General features: G+C 51.9%; 2 protein-coding genes across 4 annotated transcripts in view; one reads left to right on the top strand and one right to left on the bottom strand.

Moving 5' to 3' along the window:
• The window catches only part of glt1d1 (glycosyltransferase 1 domain containing 1), a 107,331-nt gene that overhangs the window by 66,085 nt on the left and 20,858 nt on the right, over positions 1-20,388 (top strand). The gene's annotated exons all lie outside the window — the stretch shown is intronic.
• Positions 1-20,388, bottom strand: part of LOC137383039 (octapeptide-repeat protein T2-like) — a 36,344-nt gene that overhangs the window by 2,210 nt on the left and 13,746 nt on the right. The window contains exons 2-5 of the mRNA XM_068055638.1: positions 12,735-12,794; positions 12,102-12,161; positions 10,478-10,537; positions 5,807-5,945 (exon numbers count right to left, since the gene is read on the bottom strand). Of these exons, the coding sequence (XP_067911739.1) occupies positions 5,807-5,945; positions 10,478-10,537; positions 12,102-12,161; positions 12,735-12,794 (319 nt within the window). The remainder of the gene's footprint in view (positions 1-5,806; positions 5,946-10,477; positions 10,538-12,101; positions 12,162-12,734; positions 12,795-20,388) is intronic.

Below are 20,388 nucleotides of genomic sequence, written 5' to 3'. Positions count from 1 at the left end.
TTGGTGTTCAGAGGGATTTGGGTGTCCTTGTACATGAAACAGAGAGACAGTTAACAAGCAGGTACAGCAAGCAATTAGGAAGGCAAATTGTATGTTAGCCTTTCTTGCGAGGGGGTTGGAGTACAAGAGTAAGGAAGTCTTGTTGTAATGGTACAGGGCTTTGGTGAGACCACGCCTGGAGTACTGTGTGTTGTTTTGGTCTCCTTACCTAAGGAAGGATATACTTGCCTTAGAAGGAGATGCAGCGAAAGTTCGTTAGATTGATTCCTGGAATGAGAGGGTTGCCCTATGAGGAGAGATTGAGTAAAATGGGTCTACAGAGTTTAGAAGAATGAGAGGTAATTGCATTGAAATATATCAGACTCTGAGGGTTTGACGAGGTAGATGTTGAGAACTATTTTGCTGGCTGGGGAGTCCAGAACAGGGTGATAGTCTCAGGATAAGGGGTTGACCGTTTAGAAACATTGAGAAAAAAAATCTTCACTGAGGATTGTGAATCTTTGGGATCCTGTACTGTAGAGGGCTGTGGATGCTCAGTTGTTGAATATATTCAAGGCTGAGATTGATAAAACTTTTGGACTCTAAGGGAGTCAAGGGATATGGTAATGAGGGAGGGAGGGAAAGTGGAGTTGAGGTCGAAGATTGGCCATGATCTTGAATGGCGTAGCAGGCTCAAGGGCTGTATGGCTCACTCCGACTCCCATTTCTTATGTTATTATTCTGATGAATCTGTGCTGCACAATTTCTACATTGTAGAGCCTTGTTTTAACAGAAAAATCAGTTGAGTGACTGTTTTAAATTTGAGTAAGACAAACTAGTTTCATTATTTTTCCCTCCAAGGAACAGTCAGTCATGATAGTCTAAGTGGATGAATTATTTACAGACATGCAGGTTTCTTGCAAACTTTTTCTGATGTAATTGCAGAAATGTATCATTACAATTTGAAAAATGAGATAAAGGAAAATAGAATTTTTGTCAACTAGGTTTATTGAGGGAGCACTGGAAAAAGCCCATTTAAAACTTGATAATTTACAACACAACATTAAAATTTTCAGCACTATTGCACTCTCTGAAGTTCATTGTTTTCTGAAGTCATTAATTATGCATGGTAGGGCTTGTGAAGATTGCACAGAAATCTAGTTGCACATTAAAGTGATGGAGAATTTGGTGGCTCTGCTCTCTCGTTTTCTCGTTCTCTCTCTCTTCCTCGTTCTCTCTCTCTTCCTCGTTCTCTCTCTCTTCCTCGTTCTCTCTCTCTTTCTCGTTCTCTCTTTCTCGTTCTCGCTCTCTCTCGTGTTCTCGTTCTCTCTCTCGTGTTCTCGTTCTCTCTCTCGTGTTCTCGTTCTCTCTCTCGTTCTCTCTCTCATGTTCTCGTTCTCTCTCTCTGTCTCTCATTCTCTCTCTCTCGTTCTCTCTCTCTCTCTCGTGTTCTCTCTCTCTTTCGTGTTCTCTCTCTTTCGTGTTCTCTCTCTCTCGTGTTCTCTCTCTCTCTCGTGTTCTCTCTCTCTCTCGTGTTCTCTCTCTCTCGTGTTCTCTCTCTCTCTTGTGTTCTCTCTCTCGTGTTCTCTCTCTCTCTCTCTCTCTCTCTCTCTCTCTCTCTCTCTCTCGTGTTCTCTCTCTCTCTCTCTCTCTCGTGTTCTCTCTCTCTCGTGTTCTCTCTCTCCATCTCTCTCGTGTTCTCTCTCTCTCGTGTTCTCTCTCTCCATCTCTCTCGTGTTCTCTCTCTCCATCTCTCTCGTGTTCTCTCTCTCCATCTCTCTCGTTCTGTCTCTCTCTCTCTCTCTCTCGTGTGTTCTTGCTCTCGCGCTCTCTCTTTCTCTCTCGTGCTCTGGCTCTCTCTCGTGTTCTCTCTCTCTCTCTCGTGTTCTCTCTCTCTCTCTCGTGTTCTCTCTCTCTCTCTCTCTCGTGTTCTCTCTCTCTCTCTCTCTCGTGTTCTCTCTCTCTCTCTCGTGTTCTCTCTCTCTCTCTCGTGTTCTCTCTCTCTCTCTCGTGTTCTCTCTCTCTCTCGTTCGTTCTCTCTCTCTCTCTCGTTCGTTCTCTCTCTCTCTCCTTGTTCGTTCTCTCTCGTGTTCTCTCTCTCTCTCTCTCTCTCGTGTTCTCTCTCTCTCTCGTGTTCTCTCTCTCTCTCGTGTTCTCTCTCTCTCTCTCGTTCGTTCTCTCTCTCTCTCTCGTTCGTTCTCTCTCTCTCTCCTTGTTCGTTCTCTCTCGTGTTCTCTCTCTCTCTCTCTCTCTCGTTCTCTCCTTGTTCGTTCTCTCTCTCCTTGTTCGTTCTCTCTCTCTCTCTCCTTGTTCGTTCTCTCTCTCTCTCTCTCCTCGTCCTCTCTCTCCTCGTCCTCTCTCTCCTCGTCCTCTCTCTCCTCGTCCTCTCTCTCCTCGTCCTCTCTCTCTCGTCCTCGCTCTCTCGTCCTCGCTCTCTCGTTCCTGTTCTCGTTCTCGTTCCTGTTCCTGTTCTCTTGAACTCGTTCTTCTCTCTCTCGTTCTCGTTCTCTCTCTGTTCGTTCTCACTCTCTCTCTCTCGTTCTCACTCTCTCTCTCGTTCTCACTCTCTCTCTCGTTCTCACTCTCTCTCTCTCGTTCTCACTCTCTTGTTCTCACTCTCTCTCTCTCTCTCGTTCTCACTCTCTCTCTCTCTCTCTCTCTCGTTCTCACTCTCTCGTTCTCTGGTTCGTTCTCTCTTTCGTGTTCTCTCTCGTTCGTGTTCTCTCTCGTTCGTGTTCTCTCTCGTTCGTTCTCTCTCTCTCTCCTCGTTCGTTCTCTCTCTCTCTCTCCTTGTTCGTTCTCTCTCCTCGTTTATTCTCTCTCTCCTCGTTCGTTCTCCCCCTCTCTCTCTCCTCGTTCGTTCTCCCTCTCTCTCTCCTCGTTCGTTCTCTCTCTCATCGTTCATTCTCTCGTTCTCTCGCTCTCTCTCTCGCTCTCTCGTTCCTGTTCTCGTTCTCGTTCCTGTTCTCTTGAACTCGTTCTTCTCTCTCTCTGTTCGTTCTCTCTCTGTTCGTTCTCTCTCTGTTCGTTCTCTCTCGTTCGTGTTCTCTCTCTCTCTCTCTCCTCGTTCGTTCTCTCTCTCTCTCTCTCTCTCCTCGTTCTCTCTCTCTCTCTCGCTCTCCTCGTTCGTTCTCTCTCTCGCTCTCGTTCCTGTTCTCTCTCTCGCTCTCGTTCCTGTTCTCTCTCTCGCTCTCTCTCTCGTGTTCTTTCTCTCTCTCTCGTGTTCGTTCACTCTCTCTCGCGTTCTCTCTCTCTCTCTCGCGTTCTCTCTCTCTCTCTCGCGCGTTCTCTCTCTCTCTCTCTCTCGCGTTCTCTCTCTCCATCTCTCTCGTTCTGTCTCTCTCTCTCTCTCTCTTGTGTGTTCTCTCTCTCGTGCTCTCGCTCTCTCTCTCTCGTGCTCTCGCTCTCTCTCTCTCGTGCTCTCGCTCTCGCTCTCTCTCGTGCTCTCGCTCTCGCTCTCTCTCGTGCTCTCGCTCTCTCTCGTGCTCTCGCTCTCTCTCGTGCTCTCGCTCTCTCTCGTGCTCTCGCTCTCTCTCGTGCTCTCGCTCTCTCTCGTGCTCTCGCTCTCTCTCGTGCTCTCGCTCTCTCTCGTTCGTTCTCTCTCTCTCTCTCTCCTTGTTCGTTCTCTCTCGTGTTCTCTCTCTCTCGTGTTCTCTCTCTCTCTCTCTCTCATGTTCTCTCTCTCTCTCTCATGTTCTCTCTCTCTCTCTCTCCTTGTTCGTTCTCTCTCTCTCCTTGTTCGTTCTCTCTCTCTCCTTGTTCGTTCTCTCTCTCTCTCTCTCCTTGTTCTCTCTCGTCCTCGCTCTCTCGTCCTCGCTCTCGTTCCTGTTCTCGTTCTCGTTCCTGTTCTCTTGTTCTCGTTCTTCTCTCGCTCGTTCTCGTTCTCTCTCTGTTCGTTCTCACTCTCTCTCTCTCGTTCTCACTCTCTCTCTCTCGTTCTCACTCTCTCTCTCTCTCTCTCTCTCTCTCTCGTTCTCACTCTCTCGTTCTCTGGTTCGTTCTCTCTCTCGTTCTTTCTCTCTCTCGTTCGTGTTCTCTCTCGTTCGTGTTCTCTCTCCTCGTTCGTGTTCTCTCTCTCTCTCTCCTCATTCATTCTCTCTCTCTCCTCGTTTATTCTCTCTCTCTCTCCTCGTTTATTCTCTCTTTCTCTCCTCGTTTATTCTCCCCCTCTCTCCTCGTTCGTTCTCCCCCTCTCTCTCTCCTCGTTCGTTCTCCCTCTCTCTCTCTCTCTCCCCTCGTTCGTTCTCTCTCTCTCTCCTCGTTCGTTCTCTCTCTCTCTCCTCGTTCGTTCTCTCTCTCTCTCCTCGTTCGTTCTCTCTCTCTCTCCTCGTTCGTTCTCTCTCTCTCTCCTCGTTCTCTCGCTCTCTCGTTCCTGTTCTCTCTCTCGCTCTCGTTCCTGTTCTCTCTCTCGCTCTCTCTCTCGTGTTCTTTCTCTCTCTCTCTCTCTCGTGTTCTTTCTCTCTCTCTCTCTCTCGTGTTCTCTCTCTCTCTCGTGTTCTCTCTCTCTCGTGTTCTCTCTCTCTCTCTCTCTCTCTCGTGTTCTCCCTCTCTCTCTCGTGTTCTCTCTCTCCTCTCTCTCTCTCTCTCCCTCTCTCCCTCTCTCCCTCTCTCTCTCTCTCTCTCGCGTTCTCTCTCTCTCTCGCGTTCTCTCTCTCTCTCTCGCGTTCTCTCTCTCTCTCGCGTTCTCTCTCTCTCTCGCGTTCTCTCTCTCTCTCTCTCGCGTTCTCTCTCTCTCTCTCTCGCGTTCTCTCTCTCTCTCTCTCGCGTTCTCTCTCTCTCGCGTTCTCTCTCTCTCGCGTTCTCTCTCTCTCGCGTTCTCTCTCTCTCGCGTTCTCTCTCTCTCGCGTTCTCTCTCTCTCGCGTTCTCTCTCTCTCGCGCGTTCTCTCGCGCGTTCTCTCGCGCGTTCTCTCGCGCGTTCTCTCGCGCGTTCTCTCTCTCTCTCGCGCGTTCTCTCTCTCTCTCGCGCGTTCTCTCTCTCGCGCGTTCTCTCTCTCGCGCGTTCTCTCTCTCGCGCGTTCTCTCTCTCGCGCGTTCTCTCTCTCGCGCGTTCTCTCTCTCGCGCGTTCTCTCTCTCTCTCGCGCGTTCTCTCTCTCTCTCGCGCGTTCTCTCTCTCTCTCGCGCGTTCTCTCTCTCTCTCTCTCGCGCGTTCTCTCTCGCGCGTTCTCTCTCTCTCTCGCGCGTTCTCTCTCTCGCGCGTTCTCTCTCTCTCTCGCGCGTTCTCTCTCTCTCGCGCGTTCTCTCTCTCTCGCGCGTTCTCTCTCTCGCGCGTTCTCTCTCTCGCGCGGTCTCTCTCTCGCGCGTTCTCTCTCTCGCGCGTTCTCTCTCTCTCTCGCGCGTTCTCTCTCTCTCTCGCGCGTTCTCTCTCTCTCTCGCGCGTTCTCTCTCTCTCTCGCGCGTTCTCTCTCTCTCTCGCGCGTTCTCTCTCTCTCTCGCGCGTTCTCTCTCTCTCTCGCGCGTTCTCTCTCTCTCTCGCGCGTTCTCTCTCTCTCTCGCGCGTTCTCTCTCTCTCTCGCGCGTTCTCTCTCTCTCTCGCGCGTTCTCTCTCTCTCTCGCGCGTTCTCTCTCTCGCGCGTTCTCTCTCGTTCTCTCTCTCGTGTGTTCTCTCTCTCGTGCTCTCGCTCTCGCACTCTCTTGTGCTCTCGCACTCTCTTGTGCTCTCGCACTCTCTTGTGCTCTCGCACTCTCTCGTGCTCTCGCACTCTCTCTCGTGCTCTCGCACTCTCTCTCGTGCTCTCGCTCTCTCTCTCGTGCTCTCGCTCTCTCTCTCGTGCTCTCGCTCTCTCTCTCTCGTGCTCTCGCTCTCTCTCTTGTGCTCTCGTTCTCGCTCTCTCGTGCTCTCGCTCTCTCTCTTGTGCTCTCGTTCTCGCTCTCGTTCCTGTTCTCGTTCTCGTTCCTGTTCTCTTGTTCTCGTTCTCGTTCTCTCTCTGTTCGTTCTCTCTCTGTTCGTTCTCTCTCTGTTCGTTCTCTCTCTCTCTCTCTCTGTTCGTTCTCTCTCTCTCTCTCTCTGTTCGTTCTCTCTCTCTCTCTCTCTGTTCGTTCTCTCTCTCTCTCTCTCTGTTCGTTCTCTCTCTCTCTCTGTTCGTTCTCTCTCTCTCTCTCTGTTCGTTCTCTCTCTCTCTGTTCGTTCTCACTCTCTCTCTCTCTCTCTCTCGTTCTCTCTCTCTCTCTCTCTCTCGTTCTCACTCTCTCTCTCTCTCTCTCTCTCGTTCTCTCTCACTCTCTCTCTCTCTCGTACTCACTCTCTCATTCTCTGGTTCGTTCTCTCTCTCGTTCGTTCTCTCTCTCGTTCGTGTTCTCTCTCGTTCGTGTTCTCTCTCGTTCGTGTTCTCTCTCGTTCGTGTTCTCTCTCGTTCGTTCTCACTCTCTCTCGTTCGTGTTCTCTCTCGTTCGTTCTCACTCTCTCTCGTTCGTGTTCTCTCTCGTTCGTTCTCACTCTCTCTCGTTCGTGTTCTCTCTCGTTCGTTCTCACTCTTTCTCTCTCGTTCGCACTCTCTATCTCTCTCGTTCTCACTCTCTCTCTCTCGTTCTCACTCTCGTTCTCACTCTCTCATTCTCTGGTTCGTTCTCTCTCTCGTTCGTGTTCTCTCTCGTTCGTGTTCTCTCTCGTTCGTTCTCACTCTCTCTCGTTCGTGTTCTCTCTCGTTCGTTCTCACTCTCTCTCGTTCGTGTTCTCTCTCGTTCGTTCTCACTCTTTCTCTCTCGTTCGCACTCTCTCTCTCTCTCTCTCGTTCTCACTCTCTCTCTCTCGTTCTCACTCTCTCTCTCTCGTTCTCACTCTCTCTCGTTCTCACTCTCTCATTCTCTGGTTCGTTCTCTCTCTCGTTCGTGTTCTCTCTCGTTCGTGTTCTCTCTCGTTCGTTCTCACTCTCTCTCGTTCGTGTTCTCTCTCGTTCGTTCTCACTCTCTCTCGTTCGTGTTCTCTCTCGTTCGTTCTCACTCTTTCTCTCTCGTTCGCACTCTCTCTCTCTCTCTCGTTCTCACTCTCTCTCTCTCGTTCTCACTCTCTCTCGTTCTCACTCTCTCTCGTTCGTGTTCTCTCTCGTTCGTGTTCTCTCCTCGTTCGTTCTCTCTCTCTCTCTCTCCTCGTTCGTTCTCTCTCTCTCTCTCTCTCCTCGTTCGTTCTCTCTCTCTCTCTCTCTCCTCGTTCGTTCTCTCTCTGTCCTCGTTTATTCTCTCTCTCTCTCCTCGTTCATTCTCCCCCTCTCTCCTCGTTCGTTCTCCCCCTCTCTCTCTCCTCGTTCGTTCTCCCCCCTCTCTCTCTCCTCGTTCGTTCTCCCTCTCTCTCTCTCTCTCTCTCTCTCTCCTCGTTCGTTTTTTCTCTCTCTCTCGCTCTCTCGTTCTCGCTCTCGTTCCTGTTCTCTCTCTCGCTCTCGTTCCTGTTCTCTCTCTCGCTCTCGTTCCTGTTCTCTCTCTCGCTCTCGTTCTCTCTCTCTCTCGTGTTCGTTCTCTCTCTCTCTCTCGTGTTCGTTCTCTCTCTCGTGTCGTTCTCTCTCGTGTTCTTTCTCTCTCTCTCCCTCTCTCGTGTTCGTTCTCTCTCTCTCTCTCTCTCTCTCTCTCTCTCGTGTTCGTTCTCTCTCTCGTGTTCGTTCTCTCTCTCTCTCGTGTTCGTTCTCTCTCTGTCGTGTTCGTTCTCTCTCTCTCTCGTGTTCGTTCTCTCTCTCTCTCGTGTTCGTTCTCTCTCTCTCGTGTTCGTTCTCTCTCTCTCGTGTTCGTTCTCTCTCTCTCGTGTTCGTTCTCTCTCGTGTTCGTTCTCTCTCTCTCGTGTTCGTTCTCTCTCGTGTTCGTTCTCTCTCTCTCGTGTTCTTTCTCTCTCTCTCTCTCTCTCTCTCTCTCGTGTTCTTTCTCTCTCTCTCTCTCGCTCTCTCTCTCTCTCTCTCTCTCATGTTCGTTCTCTCTCTCTCTCTCATGTTCGTTCTCTCTCTCTCTCTCGTGTTCGTTCTCTCTCTCTCTCGTGTTCGTTCTCTCTCTCCCTCGTGTTCGTTCTCTCTCTCTCTCTCTCTCTCGTGTTTGTTCTCTCTCGTGTTCGTTCTCTCTCTCTCGTGTTCGTTCTCTCTCTCTCGTGTTCGTTCTCTCTCTCTCGTGTTTGTTCTCTCTCTCTCGTGTTCGTTTTCTCTCTCTCTCTCGTGTTCGTTTTCTCTCTCTCTCTCGTGTTCGTTCTCTCTCTCGCGTTCTCTCTTTCGTTCTCTCTCTCGTTCTCTCTCTCTCGCGCGTTCTCTCTCTCTCTCTCTCCATCTCTCGTTCTCTCTCTCTCTCTCTCTCGTGTGTTCTCTCTCTCGTGCTCTCGCTCTCTCTCTCTCTCTCGTGCTCTCGCTCTCTCTCTCGTGCTCTCGCTCTCGTTCGTTCTCTCTCTCCTTGTTCGTTCTCTCTCTCTCGTGTTCTCTCTCTCTCTCGTGTTCTCTCTCTCTCTCCTTGTTCTCTCTCTCTCTCCTTGTTCGTTCTCTCTCTCCTTGTTCGTTCTCTCTCTCCTTGTTCGTTCTCTCTCTCCTTGTTCTCTCTCTCTCTCTCGTTCTCTCTCTCTCGTTCTCTCTCTCTCGTTCTCTCTCTCTCGTTCTCTCTCTCTCGTTCTCTCTCTCTCGTCCTCGCTCTCTCGTCCTCGTCCTCGTCCTCGTCCTCGTCCTCGTCCTCGTCCTCGTCCTCGTCCTCGTCCTCGTCCTCGTCCTCGTTCTCGTTCTCGTTCCTGTTCTCGTTCTCGTTCTCGTTCCTGTTCTCTTGTTCTCGTTCTTCTCTCGCTCGTTCTCGTTCTCTCTCTGTTCGTTCTCACTCTCTCTCTCTGTTCGTTCTCACTCTCTCTCTCTGTTCGTTCTCACTCTCTCTCTCTGTTCGTTCTCACTCTCTCTCTCTGTTCGTTCTCACTCTCTCTCTCTGTTCGTTCTCACTCTCTCTCTCTCTCTCTCTCGTTCTCACTCTCTCTCTCTCTCTCGTTCTCGTTCTCACACTCTCGTTCTCTGGTTCGTTCTCTCTTTCGTTCGTGTTTTCTCTCGTTCGTGTTTTCTCTCGTTCGTGTTTTCTCTCGTTCGTGTTCTCTCTCTCTCTCTCTCTCTCTCCTCGTTCGTTCTCTCTCTCTCTCTCTCTCTCTCTCTCTCTCTCGTTCGTTCTCTCTCTCTCTCATCGTTCATTCTCTCGCTTTCTCGCTCTCGTTCCTGTTCTCTCGTTCTCGCTCTCGTTCCTGTTCTCTCTCTCGCTCTCGTTCCTGTTCTCTCTCTCGCTCTCGTTCCTGTTCTCTCGCTCTCTCTCGTGTTCTTTCTCTCTCTCTCGTGTTCGTTCTCTCTCTCTCTCTCTCTCTCTCGTGTTCTCGTTCTCTCTCTCTCTCTTTCTCGTGTTCTCTCTCTCGTGTTCTCTCTCTCGTGTTCTCTCTCTCTCTCTCGTGTTCTCTCTCTCGTGTTCTCTCTCTCTCTTTCGTGTTCTCTCTCTCTCTCTCTCTCTCTCGTGTTCTCTCTCTCTCTCTCTGGTGTTCTCTCTCTCTCTCTCGTGTCGTCCCTCTCTCTCTCGTGTTCTCTCTCTCTCTCTCTCTCTCTCTCTCTTGTCCTCTCGCGCTCTCTCGTCCTCTCGCGCTCTCTCTCCCTCTCTCTCTCTCTCGCGTTCTCTCCCTCTCTCTCTCTCTCGCGTTCTCTCTCTCTCTCTCTCTCTCTCTCTCTCTATCTCGCGCGTTCTCTCTATCTCGCGCGTTCTCTCTATCTCGCGCGTTCTCTCTCGCGCGTTCTCTCTCTCTTGCGCGTTCTCTCTCTCTCGCGCGTTCTCTCTCTCTCGCGCGTTCTCTCTCTCTCGCGCGTTCTCTCTCTCTCGCGCGCGTTCTCTCTCTCGCGCGCGTTCTCTCTCTCGCGCGCGTTCTCTCTCTCGCGCGCGTTCTCTCTCTCGCGCGCGTTCTCTCTCTCGCGCGCGTTCTCTCTCTCGCGCGCGTTCTCTCTCTCGCGCGCGTTCTCTCGCGCGCAGCGTTCTCTCTCTCTCGCGCGCGTTCTCTCTCTCTCGCGCGCGTTCTCTCTCTCTCGCGCGCGTTCTCTCTCTCTCGCGCGCGTTCTCTCTCTCGCGCGCGTTCTCTCTCGCGCGCGTTCTCTCTCGCGCGCGTTCTCTCTCTCTCTCGCGCGCGTTCTCTCTCTCGCGCGCAGCGTTCTCTCTCTCTCTCGCGCGCGTTCTCTCGCGCGCAGCGTTCTCTCTGTCTCTCGCGCGCGTTCTCTCGCGCGCGCGTTCTCTCTCTCGCGCGCGCGTTCTCTCTCTCGCGCGCGCGTTCTCTCTCTCTCGCGCGCGTTCTCTCTCTCTCGCGCGCGTTCTCTCTCTCTCTCGCGCGCGTTCTCTCTCTCTCTCGCGCGCATTCTCTCTCTCTCGCGCGCGTTCTCTCTCTCTCTCGCGCGCGTTCTCTCTCTCTCGCGCGCGTTCTCTCTCTCTCGCGCGCGTTCTCTCTCTCGCGCGCGTTCTCTCTCTCTCGCGCGCGCGTTCTCTCTCTCTCGCGCGCGCGTTCTCTCTCTCTCTCGCGCGCGTTCTCTCTCTCGCGCGCGTTCTCTCTCTCGCGCGCGCGCGTTTCTCTCTCTCGCGCGCGCGCGTTCTCTCTCTCGCGCGCGCGCGTTCTCTCTCTCTCGCGCGCGCGTTCTCTCTCTCTCGCGCGCAGCGTTCTCTCTCTCGCGCGCTAGCGGCGTTCTCTCTCTCTCTCGCGCGCGTTCTCTCTCTCTCGCGCGCGTTCTCTCTATCTCGCGCGCGTTCTCTCTCTCTCTCGCGCGCGTTCTCTCTCTCTCTCGCGCGCGTTCTCTCTCTCTCGCGCGTTCTCTCTCTCTCGCGCGCGTTCTCTCTCTCGCGCGCGTTCTCTCTCTCTCTCGCGCGCGTTCTCTCTCTCTCGCGCGCGTTCTCTCTCTCTCGCGCGCGTTCTCTCTCTCTCGCGCGCGTTCTCTCTCTCTCGCGCGCGTTCTCTCTCTCTCGCGCGCGTTCTCTCTCTCTCGCGCGCGTTCTCTCTCTCTCGCGCGCGTTCTCTCTCTCTCGCGCGCGTTCTCTCTCTCTCGCGCGCGTTCTCTCTCTCTCGCGCGCGTTCTCTCTCTCTCGCGCGCGTTCTCTCTCTCTCGCGCGCGCGTTCTCTCTCTCTCGCGCGCGCGTTCTCTCTCTCTCGCGCGCGTTTCTCTCTCTCTCGCGCGCGCGTTCTCTCTCTCGCGCGCGCGTTCTCTCTCTCGCGCGCGCGTTCTCTCTCTCGCGCGGCTAGCGCGCGTTCTCTCTCTCGCGCGCGCGCGTTCTCTCTCGCGCGCGTTCTCTCTCTCTCGCGCGCGTTCTCTCTCTCTCGCGCGCGTTCTCTCTCTCTCGCGCGCGTTCTCTCTCTCTCGCGCGCGTTCTCTCTCTCTCGCGCGCGTTCTCTCTCTCTCGCGCGCGTTCTCTCTCTCTCGCGCGCGTTCTCTCTCTCTCGCGCGCGTTCTCTCTCTCTCGCGCGCGTTCTCTCTCTCTCGCGCGCGTTCTCTCTCTCTCGCGCGCGTTCTCTCTCTCTCGCGCGCGTTCTCTCTCTCTCTCTTTCTCGTGTTCTCTCTCTCGTGTTCTCTCTCTCTCTCTCGTGTTCTCTCTCTCTCTTTCGTGTTCTCTCTCTCTCTTTCGTGTTCTCTCTCTCTCTCTCTCTCTCTCGTGTTCTCTCTCTCTCTCTCTCGTGTTCTCTCTCTCTGGTGTTCTCTCTCTCTCTCTCGTGTCGTCCCTCTCTCTCTCGTGTTCTCTCTCTCTCTCTCTCTCTCTCTCTCTTGTCCTCTCGCGCTCTCTCTCCCTCTCTCTCTCTCTCGCGTTCTCTCCCTCTCTCTCTCTCTCGCGTTCTCTCTCTCTCTCTCTCTCTCTCTCTCTATCTCGCGCGTTCTCTCTATCTCGCGCGTTCTCTCTATCTCGCGCGTTCTCTCTATCTCGCGCGTTCTCTCTCTCTTGCGCGTTCTCTCTCTCTTGCGCGTTCTCTCTCTCTCGCGCGTTCTCTCTCTCTCGCGCGCGTTCTCTCTCTCGCGCGCGTTCTCTCTCTCGCGCGCGTTCTCTCTCTCGCGCGCGTTCTCTCTCTCGCGCGCGTTCTCTCTCTCGCGCGCGTTCTCTCTCTCGCGCGCGTTCTCTCTCTCGCGCGCGTTCTCTCTCTCGCGCGCGTTCTCTCTCTCGCGCGCGTTCTCTCTCTCGCGCGCGTTCTCTCGCGCGCAGCGCGTTCTCTCTCTCTCGCGCGCGTTCTCTCTCTCTCGCGCGCGTTCTCTCTCTCTCTCGCGCGCGTTCTCTCTCGCGCGCGTTCTCTCTCGCGCGCGTTCTCTCTCTCTCGTGCGCGCGTTCTCTCTCTCTCGCGCGCGTTCTCTCTCGCGCGCGCGCGCGTTCTCTCTCGCGCGCGCGCGTTCTCTCTCGCGCGCGCGCGTTCTCTCTCTCGCGCGCGTTCTCTCGCGCGCGCGTTCTCTCTCTCGCGCGCGCGTTCTCTCTCTCGCGCGCGTGTTCTCTCTCTCTCGCGCGCGTTCTCTCTCTCTCTCGCGCGCGTTCTCTCTCTCTCTCGCGCGCGTTCTCTCTCTCTCGCGCGCGTTCTCTCTCTCTCTCGCGCGCGTTCTCTCTCTCTCGCGCGCGTTCTCTCTCTCTCGCGCGCGTTCTCTCTCTCTCGCGCGCGTTCTCTCTCTCGCGCGCGTTCTCTCTCTCTCGCGCGCGCGTTCTCTCTCTCTCGCGCGCGCGTTCTCTCTCTCTCTCGCGCGCGTTCTCTCTCTCTCGCGCGCGTTCTCTCTCTCGCGCGCGCGCGTTCTCTCTCTCGCGCGCGTCGCGTTCTCTCTCTCGCGCGCGCGCGTTCTCTCTCTCTCGCGCGCGCGTTCTCTCTCTCTCGCGCGCGCGTTCTCTCTCTCGCGCGCGTTCTCTCTCTCTCTCGCGCGCGTTCTCTCTCTCTCGCGCGCGTTCTCTCTATCTCGCGCGCGTTCTCTCTATCTCGCGCGCGTTCTCTCTCTCTCTCGCGCGCGTTCTCTCTCTCTCTCGCGCGCGTTCTCTCTCTCTCGCGCGCGTTCTCTCTCTCTCGCGCGCGTTCTCTCTCTCGCGCGCGTTCTCTCTCTCTCTCGCGCGCGTTCTCTCTCTCTCGCGCGCGTTCTCTCTCTCTCGCGCGCGTTCTCTCTCTCTCGCGCGCGTTCTCTCTCTCTCGCGCGCGTTCTCTCTCTCTCGCGCGCGTTCTCTCTCTCTCGCGCGCGTTCTCTCTCTCTCGCGCGCGTTCTCTCTCTCTCGCGCGCGTTCTCTCTCTCTCGCGCGCGTTCTCTCTCTCTCGCGCGCGTTCTCTCTCTCGCGCGCGCGCGTTCTCTCTCTCGCGCGCGCGCGTTCTCTCTCTCGCGCGCGCGCGTTCTCTCTCTCGCGCGCGCGCGTTCTCTCTCTCGCGCGCGCGCGTTCTCTCTCTCGCGCGCGCGCGTTCTCTCTCTCTCGCGCGCGCGTTCTCTCTCTCGCGCGCGCGTTCTCTCTCTCGCGCGCGCGTTCTCTCTCTCGCGCGCGCGTTCTCTCTCTCGCGCGCGCGTTCTCTCTCTCTCGCGCGCGTTCTCTCTCTCTCGCGCGCGTTCTCTCTCTCTCGCGCGCGTTCTCTCGCCCGTTCTCTCGCCCGTTCTCTCGCGCGTTCTCTCGCCCGTTCTCTCGCCCGTTCTCTCGCGCGTTCTCTCGCCCGTTCTCTCGCGCGTTCTCTCGCCCGTTCTCTCGCGCGTTCTCTCGCGCGTTCTCTCGCGCGCTCTCTCGCGCGTTCTCGCTCTCTCTCTCGCGTTCTCGCTCTCTCTCGCGCGTTCTCTCTCGCGCTCTCTCGCGCGTTCTCGCTCTCTCTCTCGCGTTCTCGCTCTCTCTCGCGCGTTCTCTCTCGCGCGTTCTCTCTCGCGCGTTCTCTCTCGCGCGTTCTCTCTCGCGCGTTCTCTCTCGCGCGTTCTCTCTCGCGCGTTCTCTCTCGCGCGTTCTCTCTCGCGCGTTCTCTCTCGCGCGTTCTCTCTCGCGCGTTCTCTCTCGCGCGTTCTCTCTCGCGCGTTCTCTCTCACCTTCTCTCTCTCTCTCGCGCGTTCTCTCTCTCTCTCTCGCGCGCGTTCTCTCTCTCTCTCTCTCTCGCGCGTTCTCTCTCTCTCGCGCGCGTTCTCTCTCTCACTCTCTCGCGCGTTCTCTCTCTCACTCTCTCGCGCGTTCTCTCTCTCTCTCTCGCGCGTTCTCTCTCGTTCTCGTTCCTGTTCTCTCTCGTTCTCTCTCTCGTTCTCGTTCCTGTTCTCTCTTTCTCTCTTCCCTCCAAACCCCCTATTCCTGGGTACTTCAGACTGCTTTTATTTTAGCTACCGTCAGCCTCAAACCGGGCAGCCCACAGTCAATAAGGTTCTGTCCTGCCAGTCCACCTGCTTCAATGGGTGCTTGGAGATCAGGGTCATTGCTTGACAAGTGGACTGTAGTACCGCACCAAACAGCACAACAAAAAAAGGAAAGAGGGTACCAGCCCTTCGTTTTGCAAGCTGGAACGTCAGAACTATGTGTCCTAGCCTGTCAGAAGACCTTACACAAATCAACGACTCTCGGAAGTCCGCCATCATTAACAACAAGCTCAGTAGACTCAATGTGGACATTGCAGCACTTGAGGAGGCATGCCTCCCTGCGAGCGGATCTCTAACAGAGCAAGACTACACCTTCTTCTGGCAGTGTAGGGATCCTGAAGAACCAAGACAGCATGGAGTGGGCTTCGCCATCAGAAACACTTTGCTCAGCATGATAGAGCCCCCTTCAAATGGCTCGCAACACATACTGTCCATCCGACTGCTCACCGCCTCTGGTCCAGTACACCTACTCAGCATCTATGCTCCAACATTCTGCTCCCCACCTGAAGTTAAAGACCAGTTCTACGAGGAACTCCATAATATCCTAATACCGAACATTTGTTCCTGCTGGGGGACTTGAACACCAGGTTTGGGGCCGACCATGACTCATGGCCTTCCTGCCTTGGGCGCTATAGTATTGGAAGGATGAATGAGAATGTACAGAGACTGTTGGAATTGTGTACCTATCATAACCTCTGCATCACCAACTCGTTATTTCATACTGAACCCTGTCACCAGGTTTCATGGAGGCACCCAAGATCACGTCGTTGGCACCAGCTGAACCTCATCGTTACAAGGCGAGCCTCTTTAAACAGTGTTCAATTCACACGCAGCTTCCACAGTGCGGACTGCGACACCGACCACTCCCTGGTGTGCAGCAAAGTTACACTCAAACCAAAGAAGTTACATTACTACAAGCAGAAGGGCCGCCCACGCATCAACACTAACAGAATTTCTTATTCACAGCTGTTACATAAGTTTCTAAATTCAAAACACTCCTGCAGGGGATGCAGAGACGAATTGGGCCCACATCTATGACTCTGCAATGACCACCTTTGGCAAACGTGAGAAGCGGAATGCAGACTGGTTTCAATCTCACTTTGAAGAGCTGGAACCTGCCATAGCCGCTAAACGCATTGCTCTGTTGAACTACAAGAAAGCCCCCAGCGAGTTAACATCCGTAGCACTTGAAGTAGCCAGAAGCACTGCACAAAGAACAGCCAGGCACTATGCAAATGACTACTGGCAACACCTATGCAGTCATATTCAGCTGGCCTCTGACACCGGAAACATCAGAGGAATGTATGATGGCATTAAAAGAGCTTTTGGGCCAACCATCAAGAAGATCACCCCCCTCAAATCTAAATCAGGGGACACAATCACTGACCAATGCAAGCAAATGGACCACTGGGTGGAGCACTACCTAGAACTGTACTCCAGGGAAAATGTAGTCACTGAGACCGCCCTCAATGCAGCCCAGTCTCTGCCAGTCATGGATGAGCAGGACGAACAGCCAACAAAATCGTAACTCAGTGATGCCATTGATTCTCTAGCCAGTGGAAAAGCCTCTGGAAAGGACAGCATTACCCCTGAAATAATCAAGAGTGCCAAGCCTGCTATACTCTCAGCACTCCGTGAACTGCTTTGTCTGTGCTGGGGTGAGGGAGCAGTACCACAGGACATGTGCTATGCCAATATCATCACCCTCTTAGAACAAGGGTGACTGTGGTGACTGCAACAACTACCGTGGTATCTCCCTGCTCAGCATAGTGGGGAAAGTCTTTGTACAAGTCACTTTAAACAGACTGCAGAAGCTGGCTGAGTGTGTCTACCCTGAGGCACAGTGTGGCTTTCGAGTAGAGAGATCCACCATTGACATGCTGTTCTCGCTTCACCAGCTACAGGAGAAATGCCACGAACAGCAGATGCCCCTCTACGTTGCTTTCATTGATCTCCCCAAAGCCTTTGACCTAGTCAGCAGACGTGGTCTCTTCAGACTACTAGCAAAGATCGGATGTCCACCAAATCTACTAAGTATCATCACTTCATTCCATGACAATATGAAAGGCACAATTCAGCATAGCGGTGCCTCATCAGACCTCTTTCCTATCCTGAGTGGTGTGAAACAGGGCTGTGTTCTCGCACCTACACTGTTTGGGATCATCTTCTCACTGCTGCTCTCACATGCGTTCAAGTTTTCAGAAGTAATTTTCCTCCACACAAGATCAGATGGCAGGTTGTTCAACCTTGCCCGTCTAAGAGCGAAGACCAAAGTACGGAACGTCCTCATCAGGGAACTCCTCTTTGCTGACGATGCTGCTTTAACATCCCACGCAGAAGAGTGTCTGCAGAGTCTCATCCACAGGATTGCGGCTGCCTGCAATGAATTTGGCCTAACCATCAGCCTCAAGAAAACGAACATCGTGAGACAGGATGTCAGAAATGCTCCATCCATCAATATCAGCGACCACGCTCTGGAAGTGGTTCAAGAGTTCACCTACCTATGCTCAACTATCACCAGTAACCTGTCTCTTGATGCAGAAATCAACAAGCGCATGGGAAAGGTGTCCGCTGCTATGTCCAGACTGGCCAAGAGGGTATGGGAAAATGGCGCACTGACACGGAACACAAAAGTCCGAGTGTATCATGCCTGTGTCCTCAGTACCTTGCTCTACGGCAGCGAGGCCTGGACAACGTATGTCAGCCAAGAGTGACGTCTCAACTCATTCCATCTTCGCTGCCTCCAAAGAATCCTTGGCATCAGGTGGCAGGACCGTATCTCCAACGCAGAAGTCCTCGAGGCAGCCAACATTCCCAGCATATACACCTTACTGAGCCAGTGGTGCTTGAGGTGGCTTGGCCATGTGAACCGCATGGAAGATGGCAGGATCCCTAAGGACGCATTGGACAGCTCGTCACTGGTATCAGACCCACCGGTCATCCATGTCTCCGCTTTAAAGACGTCTGCAAACGCAACATGAGGTCCTGTGACGTTGACCACAAGTCGTGGGAGTCAGTTGCCAGTGATTGCCAGAGCTGACGGGCTAAAGAGTGGCGAGTCGAAGAGACTTAGTAGTTGGTAGGAAAAAAGTCAGAAGCGCAAGGGGAGAGCCAACTGTGTAACAGTCCGGCCAACCAATTTTATCTGCACCACCTGTGGAAGAGTCTGTCATTCTAGAATTGGCCTTTATAGCCACTCCAGGCGCTGCTTCACAAACCACTGACCACCCCTAGGCGCTTACTCATTGTCTTTCGAGACAAAGAGGCCAAAGAGAGAAATTTTAGTCTAAATGAAGTTGATGAAGGTTTAGTTAACCCTGGCTGTAACATACTACAGGTATTTGGAAAATGAACCAAAAGGAAATTTTCTAATGCTAACTACTGACTTTGTTTTAAAGTAGCATGTACTAAGAAGCAAAGTACCAGTGTATAGCACTACAGATTAATGTGTTTTTTAAAACTAATATTTAATGCATTTTGAGCTTCCACTTAAAGAATCACCAGGTTGGTACATTATTGGAGTAGCATTGGCAGAGGTCTAGGATTAGGTTGCCTACCTATATTAATTGAGTAATGATGCACGCTATGAGAGGGTTTTCAAGAGAGAAAGTGAAAGATTTGTCTTTTTGCTGAAAACAGAGATATTTTATCGAAGCTTTTCATCTTGCACTCATCAGAACAAATCGCAAGAATACCAATGTAAGGGAAAGCCACAGATTTATACTGTATGAGAAGAGAGTGCTGATTGGTTGGCAAGTGGACACTGAATGGTAGAGGCGTTGCCATGGAGAATGCACCAGTTTATGGTGACTGACAGTTAACTGCCCAGCTTTGTTTGAAATTTAAACCAGGCAGCTTGACTCTGGTCAAGGCATTGCCCTGAAGAATGAGCCAGCGAATGGCTGTCACTTATTTTGTTTAGCTGAAACAGGCACAATGTGTGTACATGTTCTTTCTGTCTGCAAAGAACAGGGCCCTGTGTATTAACGTATGTAGCTTCCAGTACGCACAGATGCGCCACACTGTGAGCCCGACTGATAATCTTAAATCGATTGTCAGTGTAATTCTTAGCACACTGAGGATTATTTAGCAAATGTTGTCCAATCGCGGAATCACATTAATGTTGGACACTGTGTTTGTTTTGAGTTTTGCAAGTACATACCAAAAACTGGCAGATCGTATCAAACAGCATGTCCCTTCCGCTGTTCACAACGGGCAAGGTACAGGTTGTACCCAACCGCCTCTACCAATTAGAGTCCACTTGCCAACCAATCAGCACTCTGTTCTCATACAGTATAAATTTGTTGCTTTCCCTTACATTGGTATTCTTGCAGATTGTCCTGATGAGTGCAAGATGAAAAGCTTTGACAAAATGTGTCTGTTTTCAGCAGTACTCCAATTCTGTACTACCAAACGACTAATTGTATTATTCCTAATTTTTTCAACCTCAATATAAAAAATATTGTCATCCCACAGGGAAAGGACATTACCAAGTACATAGTTGCGCCCTCATTTTTCATACCCTCGCACTATAGGCAGCATATCCATCTCCAAAATTTGAAAAAAAAAAAAATTGCCATTTAACAGTTTTTTTTCTTCGTTAAAACAACTTAAAACAATTTTAACAGTCAAATTCCTCTCTTCCAGTCACAGAACCTGTAGAGAGAAGTTCCTTCAATTGTTTTTTAATTGAATACTGCCAGCTGTAGCCTACTTCAATTAAACTACCCTCTTTTGACTATCATTATAGCTGCCTGGGGAAGATCTAATTCTACAGAGATGTTGTTAAAACAATGAGAAATATGAGGGTAACAGACGTGTTGGGTAAAAAGATTTTATCTTCATGAAATGCTCCAAATTGGCCTCATACCAGTCACATTGGCTGCACACAGTTTGATTTTTGTAGCAGCCAGAATTGTTCTGTAGCCAAAAATCAATGAAGGTTGATAATAGATAATATTGGCCAGGTAGTAAACTTACTATAGCAATAAGTGTCCGAGACCAGTGACTGATGACTAGGGTGTTCTTAAGCCACTTAAATGAGCTGTCCACTGAGAGTTGATCAGTTCACTTTTTTTAACAGAGAAATCTGATGAAAGGTAGCCAAACCAGAGACTACTGAAATTCGGATCCTGATTTCAGGTTGTCATTGGCCGTGTCCTTTAATTGCTAGTAAATTGTCAAGTGATGCCACACTCATCACTTCTGTCCACTGGGGTGTGATATGCTGAAAATGTTGTTATAGCTTCAGATGTGGTAGATGGAGGGCCTTGACCAAAACCCCATCCAAATAATTGTTTTGCAACTATTTCTGCCTTACGCCCCTTCTTACCGGTATAACGGTGCAGGAATGGTCATTTGTGTTCGGGTTTCTGAAACTTGGCTGGAGCAGGGCCTTTCATGCCTCAGGCTGTCCTTGTTTGAAATATGAATTTGGTTCTGGCCAAGTTAATATCGAAACCTTTTGAACTGGACTCTGTGATCTTAAATTCCTTTCATGAAAATAGTTAATTACTAGCCCCCCTTGTCAGTACAAAGAGTTAGTGAACTACAAATGTTAGTAATGAACAAACCTTTTCTTGCTTGACTTATGGATATGGCATTTGTCAAGCTGCGTCTTGCTTTGTGCCCAATATTGCGACTATGTTCCGCCTGTATCTGAAAATGAAAGGTCTGAATTTTGAACAATCATTTCATATTTATACATTTCACAGAAGTGTCACTTAGTTAATGTACTAATGTAATCTAATTCATCTGGATATTTTTGAGTAAACGCTTGCATGGTAAGCTGAGAGTGATTGCCCTTGACATCAAGGCAACATTTGACCCAGTGTGGCACCAAGGTGCACTAATAAAACTGAAGTGCTTTACATTGAAGTCATTACCTTTCTGTAAAAATGGCAGCCATTTTGTGCATAGCAAAGTCCCACCAACAATAGTTAGGTGACAAGCCAGTTACTCTGTTTTTGGTGGATTAGTTGGAGGAGAACTCCTTGCTGTTCTCTGAACAGTGCCATGAGATGTTTAACATCCACCTAAATCAGCAGAACAGATGGCTGGACCCTGGATTTGTTGGGCATTTGAAAGGAGGCATCTCCAACAATGCTGCATTTCCTTAGAAGTGTCAGCCTTTGGAGAAGTTTAACTTCTCA

The sequence above is a fragment of the Heterodontus francisci genome, chromosome 23 (genome assembly GCF_036365525.1).
Source record: "Heterodontus francisci isolate sHetFra1 chromosome 23, sHetFra1.hap1, whole genome shotgun sequence".
Taxonomy (NCBI): domain Eukaryota; kingdom Metazoa; phylum Chordata; class Chondrichthyes; order Heterodontiformes; family Heterodontidae; genus Heterodontus; species Heterodontus francisci.
Note: the sequence above shows the minus strand (reverse complement) of the source record. Positions and strands in the feature narration are given on the sequence as shown.